Here is a 22,171-nt window from a genome sequence, read left to right as displayed (position 1 = left end):
GTGAAATTTTGGCTCAGGAATCCAAAAGATCTTTGTTTTTTCCACTTCTTTTATTACTAATTATTACTAAAATCTGCCCTTAGGCAGCTGTGTGGACATGTGCTGAAGCATTAGCTATGTTCCAGAGAAACATTCTAGAAGGTGAAACTTTTTATAATCGTACTGTTTTATTATTATTTTTTACCTGATGTAGGCCTCTGAACCTCACTGTATACCGTATCTGTGCCTTGCCTCAATGGAACTGAAAAAAGAGATATGGATGGATGGATCGAGAGAGAGAGAGAGAGAGAAAAAGAGAGAGAATAATTATTATTATATTATAATATTTAATGATCTCTTTTGTCTTTGAAGAATATAATCATCACTAAAAGGAATAGATGTTGACATTTCATGCTGCTTTTATAAAACTGCTAAAACAGTTTTAGCTTTTTGGAGCATGCTTGTGTGCAAAAATATAAAACATAACAGAAACAAAACAAGAAAAAAGAAAATGCAATGATATCATATATTTTGTCTGAAGTAATAGAACAAACAGTGTTACAACAATTATTAAAACATTTAAGTACATAATTACTTAATTATAGTTTTTAACCTTAATTTCCAATATATAAATGGCTAACAAATGACAGAAATAAATGATACCTGGAAAATGTTCTGGAGTTTTTTTGCTGCCGAAACCTGGAGAGGTTTTTAGATTTTTGGAGCATAAAAATAAAATGTCTGTATGATGCATCGCTGGGTGATGACTGAGTTAAACATACAGAAAGAAATGGGCCTGTAATCTCAAAACATCGAAACATAACTTGTAAAAACTGGTCAGATTTCCCAGATGAAAGCCGCTGCGATAAATTGCTCACTGTGTAGCATATGAAAACTAACAGCAGGCACTTAGGGAATGAGGAATCTTCTGAGGTAATTAGCTCAGCCCTTCCTGTTTATACAATGAAAGATGGCACTATTATAAAAAAAAAAGACCAAACCCTTTTTAAAATGAGAGTATAAGAGCATCCAGGACCTCGCAGGAAGCGGATTTAGTCTTATCAGAGATCGAGAGCGGGACGACTAAACGTTCAAAGGGTTTAGAGAAAGAGAAGGAGGCAAATATCTGTATTTCATCTGAAGTACATGAAAACTAGACAGAGAGGAAAGATGGTGGGTAGTAATGAAGAATGGAGAAGAGAAAAAAAAAGATGTGAGTGGGAACGGCACTCGAGCTGGTTTTGGGAATTTTCCTCACAGCTGGAAAAAATAGTTCCACTCAGTAACAAAATGCTTCTGGCTTGAACTGAAAAACCAATGACACCAAGAGAATTCATTTCATCATCACAATGATGAGCAACTCATTTTTAATAACACTACTGAAAGAAACACAAACATTTTGAACAAAGTTTAGAATATTATAAGATTAAAACTCCCGGCAACTGCAATAAATCAGACAAGAGATACACTGCTATTAATGCTGCTAAGAGAACATCAGCAGCTATACGTTATTATGTAATTACACCTAAATGCACTGCATAGTATAATGGACATCATGTATCAATCTTTTAGTATTTTTACTTACAAAATTTTGATTTTCTTCGTACTCACATGGGTATTTTGATGAATGCCAATCAGTGTTCAAAGCACAGCCGATTTATATTTAGCCACGCCCACAAATTTCCATAAAAGGCAAAGCTCACAGTGAGCTGAAAATGACAAAATGGCAACTAAAAGGTGAAAAAGCACCTCAGAAACGTTCTAACCAAAAACTCGTCATCCTTTTATAGAGTGCCGTTACTTCTACCCTAATTGAACAGCTAGTTTAATTTGTCTTAACTTACAGATTTGTTTCGGAATCGCTTTCTTTCAAGTCATTAAAATGAAGAGACTTGATTTTGACAAAACGTTCATTAAATTGGTGTGTAAACCTGCCAGTGTGGTCTGTACATAAAAGACAATTTGCAACTTAAGAGTGAACTGTAGGACACAAACGTTTTTCTGATCTAACTGGATTTTTCACAAATTTCTTGTGTAACAGCTCCTGTAAAAAAGATTTATGAGTACATCTGTTCATATCCAGTTTACTAAATCAGGAACAATAATAAGAATAAGAATAATTCTGACAGTGATGTTCCGATGTTCTTTCACATTTAAGTAGTTTTTCCATGTTGTGTGTTTGACTTTCGAATTTGTTGGTGAGATTTGGATGACAAAAACTTTCTGCTTCATAGCTAATGCATATGTCAAATAATTTTGACCTTCCTTGGCAGAATTCTTAATAAATAAAAAATGTGGTTTACCTCGTGCGGGGTCAGTAGTTTGCGGATGCAGCACTTCCGTGTACTCCACGTTAGGCTCCTCAGGTTCGTCTACGTCCACTACTTCACTGATATCTGTTAGAGAATCATTCACACACCTCTGTATTTTACAAACACACTGTAGACATGCGCGGTCCAGTCTCAGTCGACATGGGTCGGTAATCTCTAATGTCCAAATCCAGAGCTGTAGTGGAAAGTTTACTCACCTAAAACTGGCGGCCTCACGGTCCAGATTCCTGCTCCATTGCTGCTGGCTACTTTAACTACAAAACACACAACAACATAAAAATATCATCGTCCTATAATGGACAATACATCAACGGTTACCTGTATCAAGAACTCTTCAGAAGAACGTAAAAATATCTACTGTAGAATTACTGGACAAGCAACAGTTTCTCAGTAAGTTTCTGAGTTCAACTCATATCAGATTGAATTCTAGACAGTCTATTTCAATAGAACACAAACAGAGTTCTAGAGTGTCATTTAAACTGTGATGCCAATCGTGTACAGCTCTAGACGATCAGGAAACTTTAAATGGAATAATAACTAAATTGACTTCTAGATTCTTATTAAAATTCAGAGTCCAACAATTATTTAGACTTCTAGATTCTGAGTCCAATCAATCAAGAGTGCTAGATTCTCAGTAAAATCCTGACTCTAATAACACTGGGTTCTAGATTCTAAGTAACCAAATGAGTTCTAGACAGAGTTTATTTCAGTTAAAAAAAACCTGGGTTCTAGAGTCACACTTAAAATATGCCTCCACTCGTACACAACTCTAGACTGTCAGGAAATTTTTTACATCAATAAATTGGAATTCTAGATTATTGGTATTTCAGGCTCCAATAAAACTAGAGTTTTAGATTCTCAGTAAAGTCCTGACTCTAACCATCTGTAATAACAAATCAAACACCTCAGATTACGGATGTCTAGAAAAGCATTGCAGAGTTCTAGAGTAACAAATCAAATTACTGTATGTTTGAGTTTCTAGAATAACACAGGGAGCTAGAAAAGAAATTAAAATCACAGACTAAAATCACACAAGAAAAACAAGACAGGATTGTGGAATATAAACTTGAAGTATTTCATTCTAGAATAACAATAGATAATTTTCTAATAACTTAGATCACACAAATTGAAATTTACCACACAAAATCTCAGCGACAATTCTCAAACTCTGGAATCATGGAATAACAAATGAGAGTTTTGGAATAACACAATTTTAGAATAACTTCACTTGATGAGTTCTAGAAAAACAGTAGAGAATGTTATAATAGAAAATAAAGAACATTTAGAATATCAACACAGCTCTAGAGTAAACACAGAGATCTAGCATATCAAATAGATATGCTTGTTTTTTAAAACTTGTTTTGTTAATTGTCAATTATGGACACTCAAATAATAACTTGCATAATAGAAATCAAATAGAACAAAAACACGGTTCTTGAATAAAGAAGAGTTTTAGATTTACAACAACCAATTCTGAAAAAATGCAGAATTCTAGAAAAACAACTGAAATTCTTACATTTTTAAACTATAAATAGAGTTCTCGAATATCAAATATGTTGTTATCTTTAATAACAACAACAACAGATAATAACAAATAACCAACAAACAAAAAACCCAAAACAAACATGAAATTCTTGAAGGACAACTCAGAATTCTAGAATAATAATTTCTAGACTTCCAGACTCAAAACTAGATTAGGCTAAAAACACAAAAAGGTTCTAGAGTAAAAAGCTAAATAATGGAGATGTACAATAGTAGAGATTTAGAAAGACAAATTGTAAAATTCTGAAGTAACCCTAACTGTGAAACTCTAGGCAAACACTATAGAGTTCTAGACTAATGAGTTAAAACCATGGGGTTCTAGAATTATAGCACAGATTTAATAACTGGAGTAATAACTGGAATGTTGCATTAGATCTGAGTGTACAGTGCAGCACAGGTCTGGAGATTAACAGAAGCCTAAACAGGAAGTGGCTGTTTGCACTGCACCGCCTTCACTTAACAGCAATTAGTGCATTTCCTCCACCTGTGGAATTCACTTACTAACATTAGGACCAAAATAAGCTCTGTCCGAGTTATGAGTCATGAGCTAACTTATTGGCACCCTGGACTTTTTAGCAACCACACTTTGATCAGTTTGGTTTAGAGCATTTAAACGCAAAGCAAATAATTATCATAAATTTTTTTGTGAAAAAATTCTGAAAAAATGATACTGAAACACCGGAATTAAAAGTATTAAAAGTAAATAGACTAGAGATAAGAAGGATAAATATTTACTATAAATACTTGTAAATATTTATATTTACAAATATAAATACAAATACAAATTTTATATTTATAAATATAAAAAAAAAATGTTTTATGGGTTTGACATTTAATGAAAAACATTAACATATGAAGTAATCCAGGCAGGGATGACCAAATTTCCACAATAAGGCATTATTTATTTATATTAGCGTGATCTTTTTATGATAGTTTTATGGTATTTTATACACATGCGTGTTGATGACAATGAATTACAAACAGAAGTCCACAAAAAAAAACTACTTTACAAGAAAGATGAACAAATACGTAAACAAAAAGTGTGTAAGTGCAATATGAAAGAATGAAGGGAGAACGTGAATTAGCATAAATTATCTATAAATGTCTATTTGAACGTGTGTCATACTGTTTTTTTTTTTAGTTCCATGTTTGGATTTTTGGAAACTGTATGAAGAAGTAAGTGGTGGAAAGCTAGAAAAATATCATGAGAGATAAAATGATGAGGGAAAAACACTTCTTTAAAACACATAGCTGAGAGAAAGCCAAAGGGTCATCCATAATCAGGGTTCAGTCGCTTTAAAAATGTAGTGTAGCTCATGTTCCTCTTCCTTTGTTATGTAATTTCCACCTTCCACCTATTTTCTGTAAATGGTGATCCCGTTATTTGGCCCAACCGGAAGTGACGTCAGATTATCTTGCGTTGCGTCGGTCGTTCTCATCCACTTGGTGTGAAAGTGCGGAGCTCTGTCTGGAACAAGATTTTGGGAGTTGAATAGTCCCATGACATCGCTAGAAATTCAAGTAAAGCTAAGCAAAAGCAAATAGCTAATGCTTTCAGCCACATAGGAAAGCTTAGCTTTGCTCTATCTCTGTGGTCCTGAAAGTAGAACATGGAGCATAGAACGTAGTGATGTGTGGGTTAATGATGGCTATATGGAGGTGAAGGAAGAATTAAAATGGGCTACCTCCTATTTAAGGAGTATTTATGGATGGCAGACTTTCTGAGGAACGTGTGAAGAAACTGATGAGTGTTCAGTTTTCAACATAACAAAGAACATCTTTTTTTTTCTACAAATCTTTCGGAGATCAAAACTAAACCCCAAAATATATATGTTTATATACAGTGCCCTCCACTAATACTGGCACCCATGGTAAATATGAGCAAAGAAGGCTGTGAAAAATTGTCTTTATTGTTGAACCATTTGATATATTGTTCAAACAATTCACAAAAACACTCTGCTCTCATGGCTATCAAGCAATTGCAAACACAGATTTATAAAAAAAATCTGTTAAATATGTGCGCAACAATTATTGGCACCCCTATGAATTCATATGATAAAAATATATTTGAAGTATATTCCCATTAATATTTGAAATTTTTTAGTACACCTGGTTGACTAGGAACAGGAAATTGTTCAACTATGACTTCCTGTTTCACGGGGTATAAATATGTGGTAACACATAGGTCAAATTCCCTTAGTCATTCATAACAATGGGTTACACCAAGGAATATAGCTGTGATGTGCAGAAAAGGTTGTTCAGTTTCACATAATGGGAAGTGGCTATAAGAAAATACCACAAGTATTGAAAATGCCCATTACCACCATCAGGGCAATAATGAAGAAGTTCCAGTCAACTGGAAATGTTATGAATCAACCTGGAATTGGACGTGTGTCTATATGTCTCAACGCACTGTGAAGAGGATGGTTCGAGTGGCCAAAAAATCTCCAAGGATCAGAGCTGGAGAATTGCAGAAGTTATTAGAAGTTGTTTGGAAGGGTTTCAAGAAAAAAAGGCTGTACTCTCATCCAAAAACAAACTCAGGCATCTTCAGTTTGCCAGACACTCAGACTCAGAGCTGTTATCTTGGTAAAGGGAGGTAACACAAAGTACTGACTAAAATGGTGCCAATAAATGTTGTACACCTATATTTAACAAAATATTTTTTTTTGATAACCTGCGTTTTGCAATTGTTTGAGATCCATGAGAGCAGAGTATTTTTGTGAATTTTTAAAAAGAAAAAAGATCAAAAGGTTAAACAATAAAGACAAATTTTCACAGCCTTCTCTGCTTATATTTACAAAGGGTGCCAATATTAGTGGAGGGCACTATATATATATATATATATATATATATATATATATATATATATATATATATATATACATATATATATATATATATGTGTGTATATATATATATATATATATATATATATATATATATATATATATGAGTCTGCGTCACATCGTGTAGCTTGCCTACAGACAACACTGTATTTATGTAAAAAGTGCAAATATGAGAATTTTAACTAAAATTACCTAAAATTTCCACTCAAACAATTTTCAGTAGCATATGTACCAAAATTATTGACACCCCTAAAGAATATTTCAAATAAATGCAAACAAATGATCACCAGTGTGATCTTCAGCCATGTCACACACCCCCAGTCACCAACCCCCCGTGACCAACCCCCCATGATATGAATATGACGTTGCACACGTAAAATCTCTCTCATCCATCACCGCAGGGGAAAACTAAAACAGCTTTTAACACAAAAGCACAGTAATCTTAGTCAGCCAGCTAGTTTGCTGTTTGCGAGTCACTGTCTAAGAGACACCAGCTTGTTAGTTCGTTAAGTAGAATATTATTCGTAGGTTCCTTTAGCTAGCTTATGATGGATTGTTAGCACCTGCTAACAGTTAAAATATGTAAAATAGGGTGTTCTGAAACAGTAATAACCATACTGAGTTTTCTAGAAAGATGTCACCCTAGTCCAGCACTCTCATTTTCTATGACCTTTTCCCCCCCAGTGTCACAAACGACTCGATAAATGATCCGTTCTAAAGGATTCATTCTAAACTCCTCCTTTCAAAGAGCATACTCTACTCTGATTGGCCAGATGCCCCAGTCTGTTGTGATTGGTCTACCACTGTCAGCGCGTTTCAAAAAGGAAACGCCCACTACCATAACGAGTTTCAGCTCTGTCTGTTCGCGAGCGGACTATGAAGATCAGATGCGGGGCTTTTTGTTACAAACCTACGTAGGCTAGTACAGGAAGTAAGTCTGGAATTACTAACGACTCGTTTCAGCTGTTCAGAATCGCTTTCTTCTTTTGGGACTCAATAACCCCGTTTGTCGTGCACTTTGATTTTTGAAACATTGCAGACTTTTTACATTTACATTGAAAAACCATAATAGGTGCACTTTAAGTTTGACATACTGAATGCACACTCATTTTCAAGAAGGGTGCCAATAATTATGGAGTCGACACTGTATGCATACTGCACTCTAAACAGTGCAGTGTACCATACTGCTGACCGTACTGATTGAGCACAGCACTAACCATACCCTGCCTCATAATGTACTGCTAGCCGCATTAGCATTTCCATTACATGTCGCTTACAATAACTGGCGTCTAAAGCTAATGGTCCCTACAGAGGAAGAAGTGAGAAGCAAAGAAGCGAGAAGTGAACTCGCACTGAGAGTTTGATCATGAACTCTCGTTTACCTGTGACAGAGAGAGAGGATGAAAGAGGGGGTATTTTGTTGTGAGGAAGGTCAGGCATGGGGGGCTATAGACACGCTAGGCGGGCTGTAGCTGTCACTACCTCGGTTAGCCCTGTAGCGTATCACGAAGGCGATTACGAGCCCGGTCACACACAGCAGACACACGCCAGAGATCAGGCCTTGCTTCCACCTGGCTATCCTCACTGCACGGTAAAAAAATCAAACACAGACTGGCTGTTATATAGTGAACTTATTACTTAATTACTAATCACTTAATTAGTATTTAAGGCGTTAAAAAGATTAGAGATGGACCTCAGTGTTGAGCTAGATAAATATTATCTGGCATTTTTATGGTCTGACCTGTGACCATGATGTCTTTGCTTGCTTCCTCTATTCCCGCTCCGTTTATGGCTTCGCAGTAATACCTGCCGCTGTGGACGCTCTTCACCACGGGAACATTGTACGTGGAGTGGTTTTTCATCACTGTAATGGTGTGCACAGGACGGCGGTCCTCGCCTTGGTACCATTTAAAGCTGATGGGTGGAGTTCCTTCCGTAACAAAGCACAGGAATTCAACGTACTCATTTTCGATGATGGCATCACCCTTGGGGATGGTCATCAGGGTCGGCTTCCCTACAGGAACTGAAAGGTACAAGAACGTGGCGTAGGTCATTGAAAAACGTAACATTGATAAATAAATAAGCGCAGAAAGAGTGAAGCAGGTTTGAAGGATGTTATTTAGCGGTATTTTCTGGATTGAAGGTCACCGGTAGCTCACCTGTTACTGGAGCAAGAAGAGCGTTGCTTGTCAAAGCTGGATTGATGCCGTTGTTCTGTGCCTCACATCTGAACTCGTGGATTTCGTTTTCAGACATTATGCTGGCGTTGAAGATGGCTTTCTGAAATGCCGTTGATACCTCGATGTAGTTTAGTGTTCTGTGGTTCCGGTTCAGTGAGTAAGTGATGGGGAAACTCCCGGTGTCTGAGTAACACTCGATCTGAAATGATCGACCCAGGACCACCTCACCAAGCACAGTGATGGTGGGTTTGGAGACGAGAACTGGAGGAAGAGGTGACAAAGAGGAACACAAATGGACTAATCATAGCCACCATGAAAACAGAAAATAATCTAGAATAGTTTGCCAAATCTAATGCTAGTATGTTCACCTGTAGATCTTTCAAATCTATTACATCGTTTTAGATTTAAAATGAGATGCTAGTAGGTGTGCTGTAGAGGCAAGATTATGTGGATGCTAATCTAGATTTAAGTTTTTGGAAAAACCTGGTTCTTAGTTAGAGCTTTTAGGAAGACCCTCCTCTGGTGGTGACCTTTAACAGTGATATGGTCCTAGATTTGACATTTTAAAGGGACACTGGTCTAGATTTGAGCTTTTGGAGAACCAGTGCTCTAGATTTGAGCTTTGAGATGCTCCAGGTTTAAGCTTCTACAGGGTCTAGGTTTAAGATTTCAAAGAGACCCAAAGAGCTTTAGGTTTGAGCTTTTACATGGACTCTGATGTTCTTGATGTTCTAGATTTGAGATTTTAGAAAGAAATTTTAATTTGAGCTTTTACTAAAACAATGCTTAAGATATGGGCTTGTGAGCCATTGCTCTAGACTGAGTTTTCAGCAAAACATTTCTCTAATTTTGAGTTTTTAGTTTGGATTTTTTAAGTAAAATATTTCTTTAGATTTGAGCTTCTAACAATATGTTAATCTGGATGATCTGAGCCTTTAGCAGAACACTGTTCTAGATTTGAGCTTTTAGTAAGACACTCTTCTAGATTTGAGTGTTGTGAGACACCGTTATAGATTTCACATTTTAGTTAGAGACTGCTCTAGATTTGAGCGTTTAGTGAGGCATTGTTCTAGATTTGAGCTTTTAGCAGAACATTGCTCTAGATTCGAAAATTTAGCCAGACATTTTTCTAGATTTGAACTTCTAACAGAACACTTGTCTAGATTAGAGCTTTTAGTGAAATATTGCTCTAGATTAGAGCTTTTAGCGAGACATTATTCTAGATTTGAGCTTTTACTTAGACATTGTTCTAGATTTGAGCTTTTACTGGGACACTGTTCTAGATTTGAGCTTTTACTGAGGCACTGTTCTAGATTTGAGCTTATACTGAGACATTGTTCTAGATTTGAGCTTTTACTGACACACTGTTCTAGATTTGAGCTTAGAGGGAGACACCGTTCTAGATTTAAGCATTCAGTTAGACACTGTTCTAGATTTGAGCTTTTAGTGAGACATCGTTCTAGAACAATTCTAAACTGTTCTAAATTTAGACTTTTTAAAGGATGCCTCGTCAAAGCTGAGCATTTTAGGATGAGTAGCTTTTAAAAGAAACACTGCAAAGATGTTGCTAGATTTGAGAGGTTGCTTTGCATTGAACTTTCAGAAGGACGCACTTCTACCTTTTGCTTTGAAGAACTTGGAATTGCTCCATTTGATGGTGTCATTCACTTGAGCAGTACACGTGTAATTTCCATTGGTCTTAGTGTGTGCCGTGGTTCTGTATGCGCCATCGGATGAGTTAAGTCTCTGGTTGTTCCTGTAGATAGAGTACTTCACATCATGACGTCCGATTCTCTCTGATGCAAATTCAGAGCTTGTGCAGGTGACGTTAAACTGCTGCCTCTCGAACACCTCCGTCGGCGTGATGGTCAGCACCGGTGTGGAAAAGAGCTCTGGAAAATGGTACCAAATACACTGTTACTGTGCTTTAGGTTTAAGTGCCTAAATATTAGTGCCAACAAGGAGATCTGAAGCTTATATCAGTTTGCTCCCCAAGTGGTTTCTCACCTTTGACAGTAAGATTTGCTTTAACAGTTTTATCTACGTTCTTCAGCAGGACACTGCACTCGTATGTCCCGGAATTGTTTGCCAGGACAGCAGCTATGAATTCAGGGGTTTTTCCTCTCTGGAGGATATACGATCCTTTCGATAGCATGAGCGAAGTTGAGTTATGGGATGTTCCTTTCACACCACATGTGATGTGCACAGGGTCTCCCTCGATAACTTGCGTGGACGGGAGGACTGTGATAGTTGGCATGATGTCCAGGTCTGGGTTGGAAAATAAAAGGGCAATAAATATTCTCCAGGTAAACAATTTAAGCAATTTAATAAGTTACGTCCAACAGCACAACAAGTGTTTTATTCTTCTTATACCACAGCAATTTGACAACGACTTCCATTTTTAATTTATTCAAAAGACAACACGTCTATAGTTAGCCTACATTTAATAGCTTGTTTGTGAAACACGTTACTTCCAGCAACTCTTTTTTTCTCTCTCTCGCTCTCTTTAGTGCAAAAAGTGTAAATTAGTCTGTCCTGAAGATGTTGAAAAACTTAAAGCTAAATCTCTGTTATTAAGTGCTGACACTGGAGACTCCTTCCACATATGTTAAAGTCTGCATACAGAAAACTTCATCAATGATTGCACCTGTTTTTTTAACCCAAGCTGTTACTATAGAAATGATCATGTATTTGAACGAGTGCTGGTGTTACAGGACGTTAATCAACACTGTCTGCCCAATCAGAATGAATGTAATAAAAGAACAAATCATTTGCTTACCTTTCACAACCACACTGACCACGTTGCTGTCATTTGAAGAAATAGTTGTGCTTCCTACTTTAATTAAATATGAGCAGGAGATCTTGGCCATCCCTACAGACCTGAGGGAGTGATTCTTCTGCACCTCACCACTGGTGGTTTCTTCTTGGTAGATTTCATTCAAGTCGTCTTTAATGATGAAGTGCAGCAAACCGGATTCTTCTTTCGCACTACAGATGATCCTCACGATGTCACCTTCATTCACGTCAAACTTATCCACACTCAGCCTTGGAGTTTGCACACCTGTGTGTCCAAAAACAAATGACATATCTCTTTGTATTTGCTAAACTCTAGATGAGCATACACTAATTAGCATAATTTAGCACAAATTCAAAAACCACAAACAGTTTCAAAGTTGTGACGTAATGCTGATGTTGATGTTTCTGTACAGGAAGTGGGGTTTTTTGTCCTGGGAAGAAAACATTTTAAGTTTAATTTTTGAAAAAATATATAGTGCCCCCTAGTGGCCAATGATTATGATGTTGCTTATGATCTCTTTTTTCCCCCCTATAACATTTCATAACACTTCTCATAAATGTAACCCATAGATGTTCAGTCAGCAGACATGTGTAATTAAGGAGGAAAATGCTAACGTTCCCGTCAGCTTTTTTTATTGGATAGCCTCAGGCATCGGCTAGCTTATTGTTACCGTTTACGTTTCCCAGTTGCCTAGCAACAACTTTAACCACAGCAAGTGTATGCCATATTGAAGAAACTCAACATTTAAGGGCAGTACAATGCAGTATAACTATATTAATTATCACAACTCAAATAAATTATTATATAGAGCGGTTTAAACATTTTACTTATCATACCTTTAATAATGGTTCATCTCTCTCCACTCAGAAACAATAAAGCAATATAAATATAATGCTTATGGCACATTTATTGATGGCTTCGTTCACCTCACCAACAGCCAATAGAGCAGTAAAAGTATATTACTTATTGCACCTTTAATGATGCCTCCTTTCTTTATGCTTACAGCAAATAAAGCAGTATAAATAAATTACTTATGATACCTTTAAACATGATTCTGTTCACCTTGCAGCTGCCAATAGAGCAGTTTAAAATAATAATTCTCAAAAAAAATAAAATAAATAATTCTCAGCTTTAATAACAGCTCATTTCTGTCCACCTACAGCCTATAGAATAGTATAAACATATTACTTACTGCAGCTTTACTGACAGCTGTTTTCTCTACACCCACAACCTATAGAGCAGTATAAATCCATCCATCCATCTTCTATACCGCTTACTCCTTTTCAGGGTCACAGGGAACCTGGAGCCTATCCCAGGGAGCATCGGGCACAAGGCGGGGTACACCCTGGACAGGGTGCCAATCCATCGCAGGGCACACAAACACATACACACATTCACACACCCATTCATACACTACGGACACTTTGGACATGCCAATCAGCCTACCGTGCATGTCTTTGGACTGGGGGAGGAAACCAGGGTACCCGGAGGAAACCCCCGCGGCACGGGGAGAACATGCAAACTCCGCACACACATGGCCCTGGCGGGACTCGAACCCCGGACCCTGTGGTCCCAGCAGTATAAATATTTTACTTATCTCACCTTTAAACACAATTTCTTTCTCTCTGCCAAGACCTTCCCATAAATAACAATTTAATTAAGGCCTTTACATAGTAAACCTGCTCATCAAGTACTTAATACATACAGTTGCCTCCAAAACTATTGGAACAGCAAGGCCCATTCAACTGTTTTTGCTGAAACAAACAAACAAAAAAAAAAACAGTGTGTTTTTGCTTACACCCAAATAGGGGCATTTTCAGCATGGTATAATAAATGATCTCCGGGGTAGTTTGAGCTGAAACTTCACAGGCACATTTTGGGGACACCTGAGACTTATATTACACCTTGTAAAAAGGGGCATAATAGGTCTCCTTTAAGTGTTATTTACTTTCATTTACTTCTTATCTGTTCCTATAATTTTGCTCATCTAAAAATTGTGTGGTCTGATACAGAAGGTTCTATGTTTTATGTAAACACATCTAGATGTAAATACCAGGAAATAAAAGCTGAAATCCTAAACTCTTGTCTCATTTCCATTTTTTTTTTCTTAAACCCAAATGTCTTTGTTGTACAGCACAAACACATAAATTGGCCTTGCTGTTCCAATAGATTTGGAGGGGACTGTAAATAATTATTCATTAATGGAGTTAATTACTGTGTAAAACAATACGCATGGTGAATTAACGTTAAACTCCATGCTTAGAGAAAAATGCTTAAGCAGAGCTAAAGATAACTGTACCTTTAACAGTAATCTTCTCTGTGGAACTTTCCTTGTATTGGTTGTTCACCATCACATCACACTGGTACGTGCCAGTGTGGGAGGCCCGAGCATCAGAGATGGTGTACTTCACTTGGTCACTGGTTGTCTGTAATATGTATACGGTGTTGTGCTTGTTGAAGTCTTTAAAGAAGCTGAAATGGAGGGGTGAAATGCTGCCAGAATGGATGATGTTGGCGACACAAGTCAGTGTCAGCTCAGATCCCCGCTCCACCGTGTTCGCAGGTTTGATGTTAAGTGTGACACCTTTGAGAATTAACTCTGAGGAAAGACGGTCTGACAATGCGATTATGAGTTTTCAAAAAGGTTTTAACTAAAATGTTAGCAAGTGCCATGAGCCAGACACTAGCTATGCTAAGCTATACAGTACACCTAACTTTAACATCCCATTTAATCTTCTTCTCATCATCATCATCAGCGGTTTCACTACTAAACATAAACCTACATTAGACCCGAATGAAGATGAGACGTCCTCAAGCATGTCGATCAAGCATTTATTATTATATCATTATAATTCATTACTACTATTACCATATTAAATGGTTTAATTCTGCTGCATTGTTAGCTAGTCTTAAAGAATAGATGCTAGCAATGCAGATGTCATGTCAAGTGTTAGCATCTAGTTCATTCTCTCATGATGATAATGAATACAGTGCTGTGAAAAGTATTTGCCCCATCCTGAATTCTTCTCTTTAAATGTGTGTGTACACACACACACACACACACACACACATATATATATATATATGTTTGGTTAAACATATATAAATTGGTTCAGAAATTACATCATCATCTAAGGTAAAACAAAGGCAACCTGAGTAAGCACACAATATATTTTGAAATGATAATGTTATTTATTAAATTAAAAAAGTGTGTGTGAAAATGTATTTGCCCCCGTAGTTACTAATTCCCCAAATCTATGAATCATTCATAATGGGGTTCAGCTGGACTAGATACAACCAGGCCTGATTACTCCCAGCCCTGTTTAATAATACGTTTATTTATATAGCGCCTTTCCACAAGCTCAAGGACACTTTATACTTCATATTCATTTACCAGGACGAAGTACATTAAGATACATTTCAACAGACATTACAATCTCAATTACAAAACAGGAAATAAAACATCAATAAGTAATATACAGATAGTGCGATGAGAAAAGATGTGAGAAAAGCTGAGTTTTAAAGATAGAAATAGAGGTGATGTCACGGAGGATCCGAGATAGAGAGTTCCAGAGTTTAAGTGCAACTACACTGAAGGATCTCCCACCGTTCAATCAAATCAACACTTAAATAGAACTTTTCAACAGTATGAAGTTGGTTAAAAGATCTTACCCAGTAACACACTATGCCAAAATTTCAGAAATGATGAGGAAGAAGGTGATTGAAATATATCAGTCTGGGAAGAGTTACAGAGCTATTTCAAAGGCTCTGGGACTCCAAAGAGACAGAGAGAGAGCCATCATCTCGAAATGGAAAAACTCGGCACAGTAGTGAACCTTCCCAGAAGTGGCCGACCTTCCAAAATTCCTCCAAGAGCACAGCAGCGACTCATCCAGAAACAGCCAAAGACAACATTAAAGGAACTACAGGCCTCTCTTCCATCAATAAAGATCACTGTTCATGACTCCACTATCAGAAAGACACTGGGCATAAATGGCATCCATAGAAGAGTGGCCAGGGCAAAACCACTGCTAGCCCAGAAGAACATTAAGGCGCGTCTGAATTTTGCCAAAACACACCTTGATGATCCTCAAACCATTTTGGAGAATGTTCTGTGGATTTAGGAGTTGAAAGTGGAACTGTTTGGAAGATAGGGGTCCCATTACATCTGGCATAAACCAAACCCAGAATTCCACAAAAAGAACATCATACCTATGCTCAAGCATGGTGGAGGAAGTGTGATGGTGTGGGGATGCTTTGCTGCTTCAGGGCCTGGGCAACTTGCAATAATTGAGGGAAACATGAATTCTGCTCTCTACCAGAAAATCCTGAAGGAGAATGTACGGTCTTCAGTCCGTAAGTTGAAACTCAAGCAAAACAGGATTATGCAGCAAGACAACGATCCAAAGCATAGGAGTAAGTCCTAGTCCTAGAAGTTAGTGAAAGACTGATCTCCAGTTGTCGGAAGCGGTTGTTTGCACTTACAGTGAGGGAAAAAAGTATTTGATCCCCTGCTGATTTTGTACGTTTGCCCACTGACAAAGAAATGATCATTCTATAATTTTAATGGTAGATTTATTTGAACAGTGAGAGACAGAATAACAACCAAAAAAATCCAGAAAAACGCATGTCAAAAATGTTATAAATTGATTTGCATTTTAATGAGGGAAATATGTATTTGACCCCTCTGCAAAACATGACTTAGTACTTGGTGGCAAAACCCTTGTAGGCAATCACAGAGGTCAGTCGTTTCTTGTAGTTGTCCACCAGGTTTGCACACATCTCAGGAGGGATTTTGTCCCACTCCTCTTTGCAGATCTTCTTCAAGTCATTAAGGTTTCGAGGCTGACGTTTGGCAACTCGAACCTTCAGCTCCCTCCACAGATTTCCTATGGGATTAAGGTCTGGAGACTGGCTAGGCCACTCCAGGACCTTAACGTGCTTCTTCTTGACCCACTCCTTTGTTGCCTTGGCCGTGTGTTTTGGGTCATTGTCATGCTGGAATACCCATCCACGACCCATTTTCAATGCCCTGGCTGAGGGAAGGAGGTTCTCACCCAAGATTTGATGGTACATGGCCCCGTCCATCGTCCCTTTGATGCGATGAAGTTGTCCTGTCCCTTAGCAGAAAAACACCCCCAAAGCATAATGTTTCCACCTCCATGTTTGACGGTGGGGATGGTGTTCTTGGGGTCATAGGCAGCATTCCTCCTCCTCCAAACACGGCGAGTTGAGTTGATGCCAAAGAGCTCCATTTTGGTCTCATCTGACCACAACACTTTCACCCAGTTGTCCTCTGAATCATTCAGATGTTCATTGGCAAACTTCAGACGGGCATGTATATGTGCTTTCTTGAGCAGGGGGACCTTGCGGGCGCTGCAGGATTTCAGTCCTTCACGGCATAGTGTGTTACCAATTGTTTTCTTGGTGACTATGGTCCCAGCTGCCTTGAGATCATTGACAAGATCCTCCCGTGTAGTTCTGGGCTGATTCCTCACTGTTCTCATGATCATTGCAACTCCACGTGGTGAGATCTTGCATGGAGCCCCAGGCCGAGGGAGATTGACAGTTCTTTTGTGTTTCTTCCGTTTGCGAATAATCGCACCAACTGTTGTCACCTTCTCACCAAGCTGCTTGGCAATGGTCTTGTAGCCCATTCCAGACTTGTGTAGGTCTACAATCTTGTCCCTGACATCCTTGGAGAGCTCTTTGGTCTTGGCCATGGTGGAGAGTTTGGAATCTGATTGATTGATTGCTTCTGTGGACAGGTGTCTTTTATACAGGTAACAAGCTGAGATTAGGAGCACTCCCTTTAAGAGTGTGCTCCTAATCTCAGCTCGTTACCTGTATAAAAGACACCTGGGAGCCAGAAATCTTTCTGATTGAGAGGGGGTCAAATACTTATTTCCCTCAATAAAATGCTAATCAATTTATAACATTTTTGACATGCGTTTTTCTGGATTTTCTTGTTGTTATTCTGTCTCTCACTGTTCAGATAAATCTACCATTAAAATTATAGACTGATCATTTCTTTGTCAGTGGGCAAACGTACAAAATCAGCAGGGGATCAAATATTTTTTTCCCTCACTGTATTACTGCTAAGGTGGCACAAACAGATTTTAAGTTTAAGGGGGCAAGTTTTTGACATAAGTGATATGTGGTGGATCACTTTTTTGCTTCAATAAAATAAATAAATAAAAACCGTATTGTGTGTTTACTCAGGTTGCCTTTATTTTATGTTGTATTTCGTTTGAAGATCTAAAACTATTTAGTATGAGATATACAAAAAAACAGAAGAACTCAGAAGAAATACTTTCTCACAGCACTGTACCTTCTTAGAAGAATGTTTCACTGCAGAGCATAAACCTGAATTACTGACCCAAATGGGTAAGAAAAGTGCTAGATTAAGTGTGACTAGCTAGTTGATGTTAGCAACTCTAATTTTAGTTTAAAAGGTTAGCATTACTACATAATTAAACATCTTTGACATTACTATTATTATGAAAGCACTTCAGAGGGTTTATCCACACAGAATCTCAAAACAAAATGAAGGGTGAGATGCTAGCAAAGTGGAAGGTGGCATGCTTAGTGTAGGAGCTACAAAATTAACAGTTAAGCTGAAATAAACGGCTAACATTACTGTCCAGTCAAGTAGTTATCGGTTATGAGAAACTCTCAATATGAAAAAATGACCGTTGGAATTATGCTAGTTATGCTACATTTAAGAGCTAAGTTCATATGAGAAAAGAGAGAGCGAGATGGAGAGATAAACAGAGACAGAGAGATGACTGTGTCTCTCTATCTGTCCATCTCACTCCATGAGAGCAGCGCCTGTAAACATGAGCATCACGATAGGAAGGAAAATCAAGACGTTAAACAAACACACTGAGGAGGTCTCAGGGGACAGTTATTTTAGACCTTGAGGCACCACCCAGTCTCTCTCTCTCTCTCTCTCTCTCTCTCTCTCTCTCTCACACACACACACACACACACATACACTACAGTAAAATGTGCAGTAGTGGAACTTTTCCAAACCTACAAGTGATTTTAAAGAAACATCATCTAGCAACGAGAGGTCACATGTTCATGCAGAACCTTTTACAGGGTTAGTAAAAAGTCTTCAAATCTCTGATCCTGATAAACAGTGAGTGTAAATCAGGGTGACGATGTCTCGATTTGAGGATGGATCGAAAGCGCCACCACCCCCGCTCATGATGTCAAGTATCCTGAGCTTCTTATATTTTGTCCCACAGCACAGCCAAGTTCTCGAATAAGAAAATGTGGATTCATTTCCTATAACAGCAGCTCTGACTGCTTTATATTAATTTGGAAGGAGTCTCCAGTGTAAGTGCTTGTTAAAGCTGTAACTTTATGTTTTCCGACATCTTCAGGACGTTCTTTAATAATTAAAAAAAATGTTCATTGCTGCCAGACTGCTGTTGTATAAGAGGAATAAAACACTTAGGGACATGCTGTTATAGGAAAATAAAAAACTTACAGTAGGGTGGTAACAGAACCTCCACTTCATCATGCAAAAAATTGTCCTCAATTAAGTCCCTAAAACAGCATGACCTGTTTGTTATTCCTTATATATTATGTTATATCGTTGTCATTAAGCTATTACTTTAGTTGACTGTATCCTGGATAGCTAGTGGTCTTGTGTTTATGGCTTTTGTTGTTGTTTATTGTTTTAGATTTTTATGATGCTTGTCTCATGATTCATTTTAGAGTTTGTCTCCTAATAAGAGAAATGAGTTAAAGCATCTCTAAAGCTGAATAAGTATGAAATAAGACACTCCAGACCATGCGGTTATACAGATATAATCCACACCAGGGTGGTTTATCGTTTTTGTTTTCAACTTGAACTGTAAAGCTTCACTGGATTCATGGCGTGTTTCCTCCGAATAACAAACTCAAGCTTTTACATTTCGTTCAAACAAACAAACAAAACCCTACAAATCTTATGCTTCTGTCCTTTTGTGTAATTAGTACTGATTAGACAGTGTATGTTTAGTATATATACTTTTAGTTTCTCCTCTTTAAAACAATTATGTGCAAATAAGATGCTGTGGCACCAAAAACAAAACCTTATACTGATTTTTTTTTTTTTTAGTCTTTGAAAGGGCACTGATACAAGCTGCTCCTGTTTTAACAGTCGTTCCCTCACCAGCCTCTCTCTCTCTCTTTCAAAAAAACACCCCAAACACAACCTGACATTTTTCAGAAAACCCTGAAAACGTAAACCCCTCTGTCCTGAAGACTTTCCTAAGCTGGGAAACTTTACAAAAATCTCTGACACAGGAGACTCCTTCCATAAATGTTAAATAAACAGCTCCTAACAAAAAAAAAACATCATCATCACATTAACGATAAGATGTTTTACTTTGTTAAACATTTAAATCTGCTTATATTAGTCTTAGATTACTCGGAGTGTCCTCTGTGCACGTCCCTGTGAATGAGCTGTTACTATAGCAACGCTTACATATTAGAACAAGTGCATTAATATAAATAAACCAGTTGTTCATGTTACAGCTGGAACTACTGTCTGATCTGCGCTGTTATACAGAAATAACACACACTTTCTGTGGTAATTCTACCACTGTAAATCTACCACTGTGGTAATTCTACTACTGTAAATCTACCCCTGTAATTCTACTACTGTAAATCTACCACTGTGGTAATTCTACTACTGTAAATCTACCCCTGTAATTCTACTACTGTAAATCTACCACTGTGGTAATTCTACTACTGTAAATCTACCCCTGTAATTCTACTACTGTAAATCTACCACTGTGGTAATTCTACTACTGTAAATCTACCCCTGTAATTCTATTACTTTGGTAATTCTACTACTGTAAATCTACCCCTGTAGTAAATCTACCCCTGTAATTCTACTACTGTAATTCTACCCCTGTAGTAAATCTACCACTGTGGTAATTCTAATTATTTTTCTATAACAGCATGTCCTTAAGTGTTTTATTCCTGTTACACCACAGCAGTCATACTTTTTAAAAAATCCATTTATAGGTAATTAAGCAATTTAATAAGTAACAGTTGATCATTTTTTTATAACCACATGTCTACACGTTTTATTCTTCTTATAATACTGCAGCAATTTGATAAAAAATGACAATTTTTTATCATTAAAATAAAAAGTCATACTTTTCATTTTACAGTTATATTTAATGTCGGTGAAACAAGTCAGTTCCAGTTCTCTTGAAGTTAATGAGAGAGAGAGAGAAAAAAGGAAAGTTGCAACTGTTACAAAGCGCCAACACTGGAGACTCCTTCCATAAATATAAAATAAGCATCTCCTTACAGAAAACATAACCATACTGTATAAATATTTTTTTGTAATCCGTTTAATATCAGTGGAGCGTCTGCAGTACGAGTCCCTGTGCATGAGCTGCTACTATAGAAACGATAACATATTACATAACGTAATGAGTACATTAATATGAATATAAACCTGTGATTTGCATCTGCACCTCTGTAGTGTGCGATGGTGTCATTGTGCAGTTAGTACACTAGCATGAAGAGTAACTGATGGAATACTGACCTGACTCAGCTCGTGTACCTGTTGAAAGTCATCGGAGAAAAAGAGACAGAGAAATAAGTTTACTTTTAGCGAAAGTTGAATGAAATTCCAGTGCGTTAGAGCTACTGGTGAGTCCTTACAGGTGAAGCTCAGGAGGAGGTGGAGGAGGAGATGGGAACATCGTATCGTCCACATGGCTGACCACTACACTGACCAGAAAGAGTGTGAGAAACGGTATGAATGTGTGAAGTAACGGGATGCAGAGGAGGATTCGCAGTGGCTATCACGCCACACAGCCTTCGCTCGGGTAATTGTACAGGAAGTGAAGGCTGCTTCCTGAGGAAGTGTGGAGCGCAGCTCAGGGCAGGGAGTGGAATGTTCACACACTGAGAACGTTACTACACACCTATAGAGTCATATCTCAGCGCAGGTAAACACTCCAGCATCTCAACACACGTGAGAGTGTTGTGTGATGTCATCACCAGCAACCAATCAGATAATCAGCACAGATTATGAGCATCTGGACAGATTTTGAGGGCAGATTTACATCATTTTATTAACAACTGTAAATTTTTTAACAACGGATCATTCCAATGTTGCTGTTTATTTAATCATTTTGATGTCTTTACATGAATTAGTGTGTAAAGTCAGTCTTTAAAGGGTACTTTCAATCTGGTTAGCCTGTTTGCCGATTCTGAATCACAGTGAAATTGATTCTCCTGTTTGGTTTGATATCACACTCAATATATTTGAATGAATCAAAATGCAAACAAACAAACAAACAAAAAAAGGTTATCTGAGGGGCGTGTAGGGATGAAAATGTCCTCATAAAACTCGAAAAATTGTAACAAAATTTTACCAAGTATTTGCAGAAACCACAAAAAAAAACAAAAACCTGAATACAGAGCACATGGAGCCGGTGCTAAATCAATGATTAGATGATTATATAAATAACT

The 22,171-nt window shown here is 37.6% G+C and overlaps 1 protein-coding gene across 9 annotated transcripts in view; it reads right to left on the bottom strand.

Moving 5' to 3' along the window:
* Nucleotides 1-21,442, bottom strand: part of pecam1b (platelet and endothelial cell adhesion molecule 1b) — a 23,219-nt gene extending 1,777 nt beyond the window's left edge. For 2 of the 9 annotated variants that reach the window (XM_053637669.1, XM_053637668.1), the window contains exons 1-12: nucleotides 21,356-21,442; nucleotides 21,237-21,254; nucleotides 13,977-14,276; nucleotides 11,660-11,941; nucleotides 10,888-11,148; nucleotides 10,500-10,772; nucleotides 8,860-9,141; nucleotides 8,442-8,723; nucleotides 8,183-8,284; nucleotides 2,507-2,563; nucleotides 2,283-2,375; nucleotides 185-241 (exon numbers count right to left, since the gene is read on the bottom strand). In XM_053637669.1, the coding sequence (XP_053493644.1) occupies nucleotides 185-241; nucleotides 2,283-2,375; nucleotides 2,507-2,563; nucleotides 8,183-8,284; nucleotides 8,442-8,723; nucleotides 8,860-9,141; nucleotides 10,500-10,772; nucleotides 10,888-11,148; nucleotides 11,660-11,941; nucleotides 13,977-14,276; nucleotides 21,237-21,254; nucleotides 21,356-21,410 (2,062 nt within the window). In that variant the 5' untranslated portion in view covers nucleotides 21,411-21,442. Of the gene's footprint in view, nucleotides 1-184; nucleotides 2,419-2,506; nucleotides 2,564-4,670; nucleotides 5,320-8,082; nucleotides 8,285-8,441; nucleotides 8,724-8,859; nucleotides 9,142-10,499; nucleotides 10,773-10,887; nucleotides 11,149-11,659; nucleotides 11,942-12,043; nucleotides 13,066-13,976; nucleotides 14,277-21,236; nucleotides 21,255-21,355 lie in introns of those variants that run through there. The other 7 variants (XR_008387217.1, XR_008387219.1, XM_053637672.1 and 4 more) reach the window with 7 other exon arrangements.
* Nucleotides 21,443-22,171: the final 729 nt, after the last annotated feature.

The sequence above is a fragment of the Ictalurus furcatus genome, chromosome 12 (assembly GCF_023375685.1).
Source record: "Ictalurus furcatus strain D&B chromosome 12, Billie_1.0, whole genome shotgun sequence".
In the NCBI taxonomy this organism is placed as follows: Eukaryota; Metazoa; Chordata; class Actinopteri; order Siluriformes; family Ictaluridae; genus Ictalurus; species Ictalurus furcatus.
Note: the sequence above shows the minus strand (reverse complement) of the source record. Positions and strands in the feature narration are given on the sequence as shown.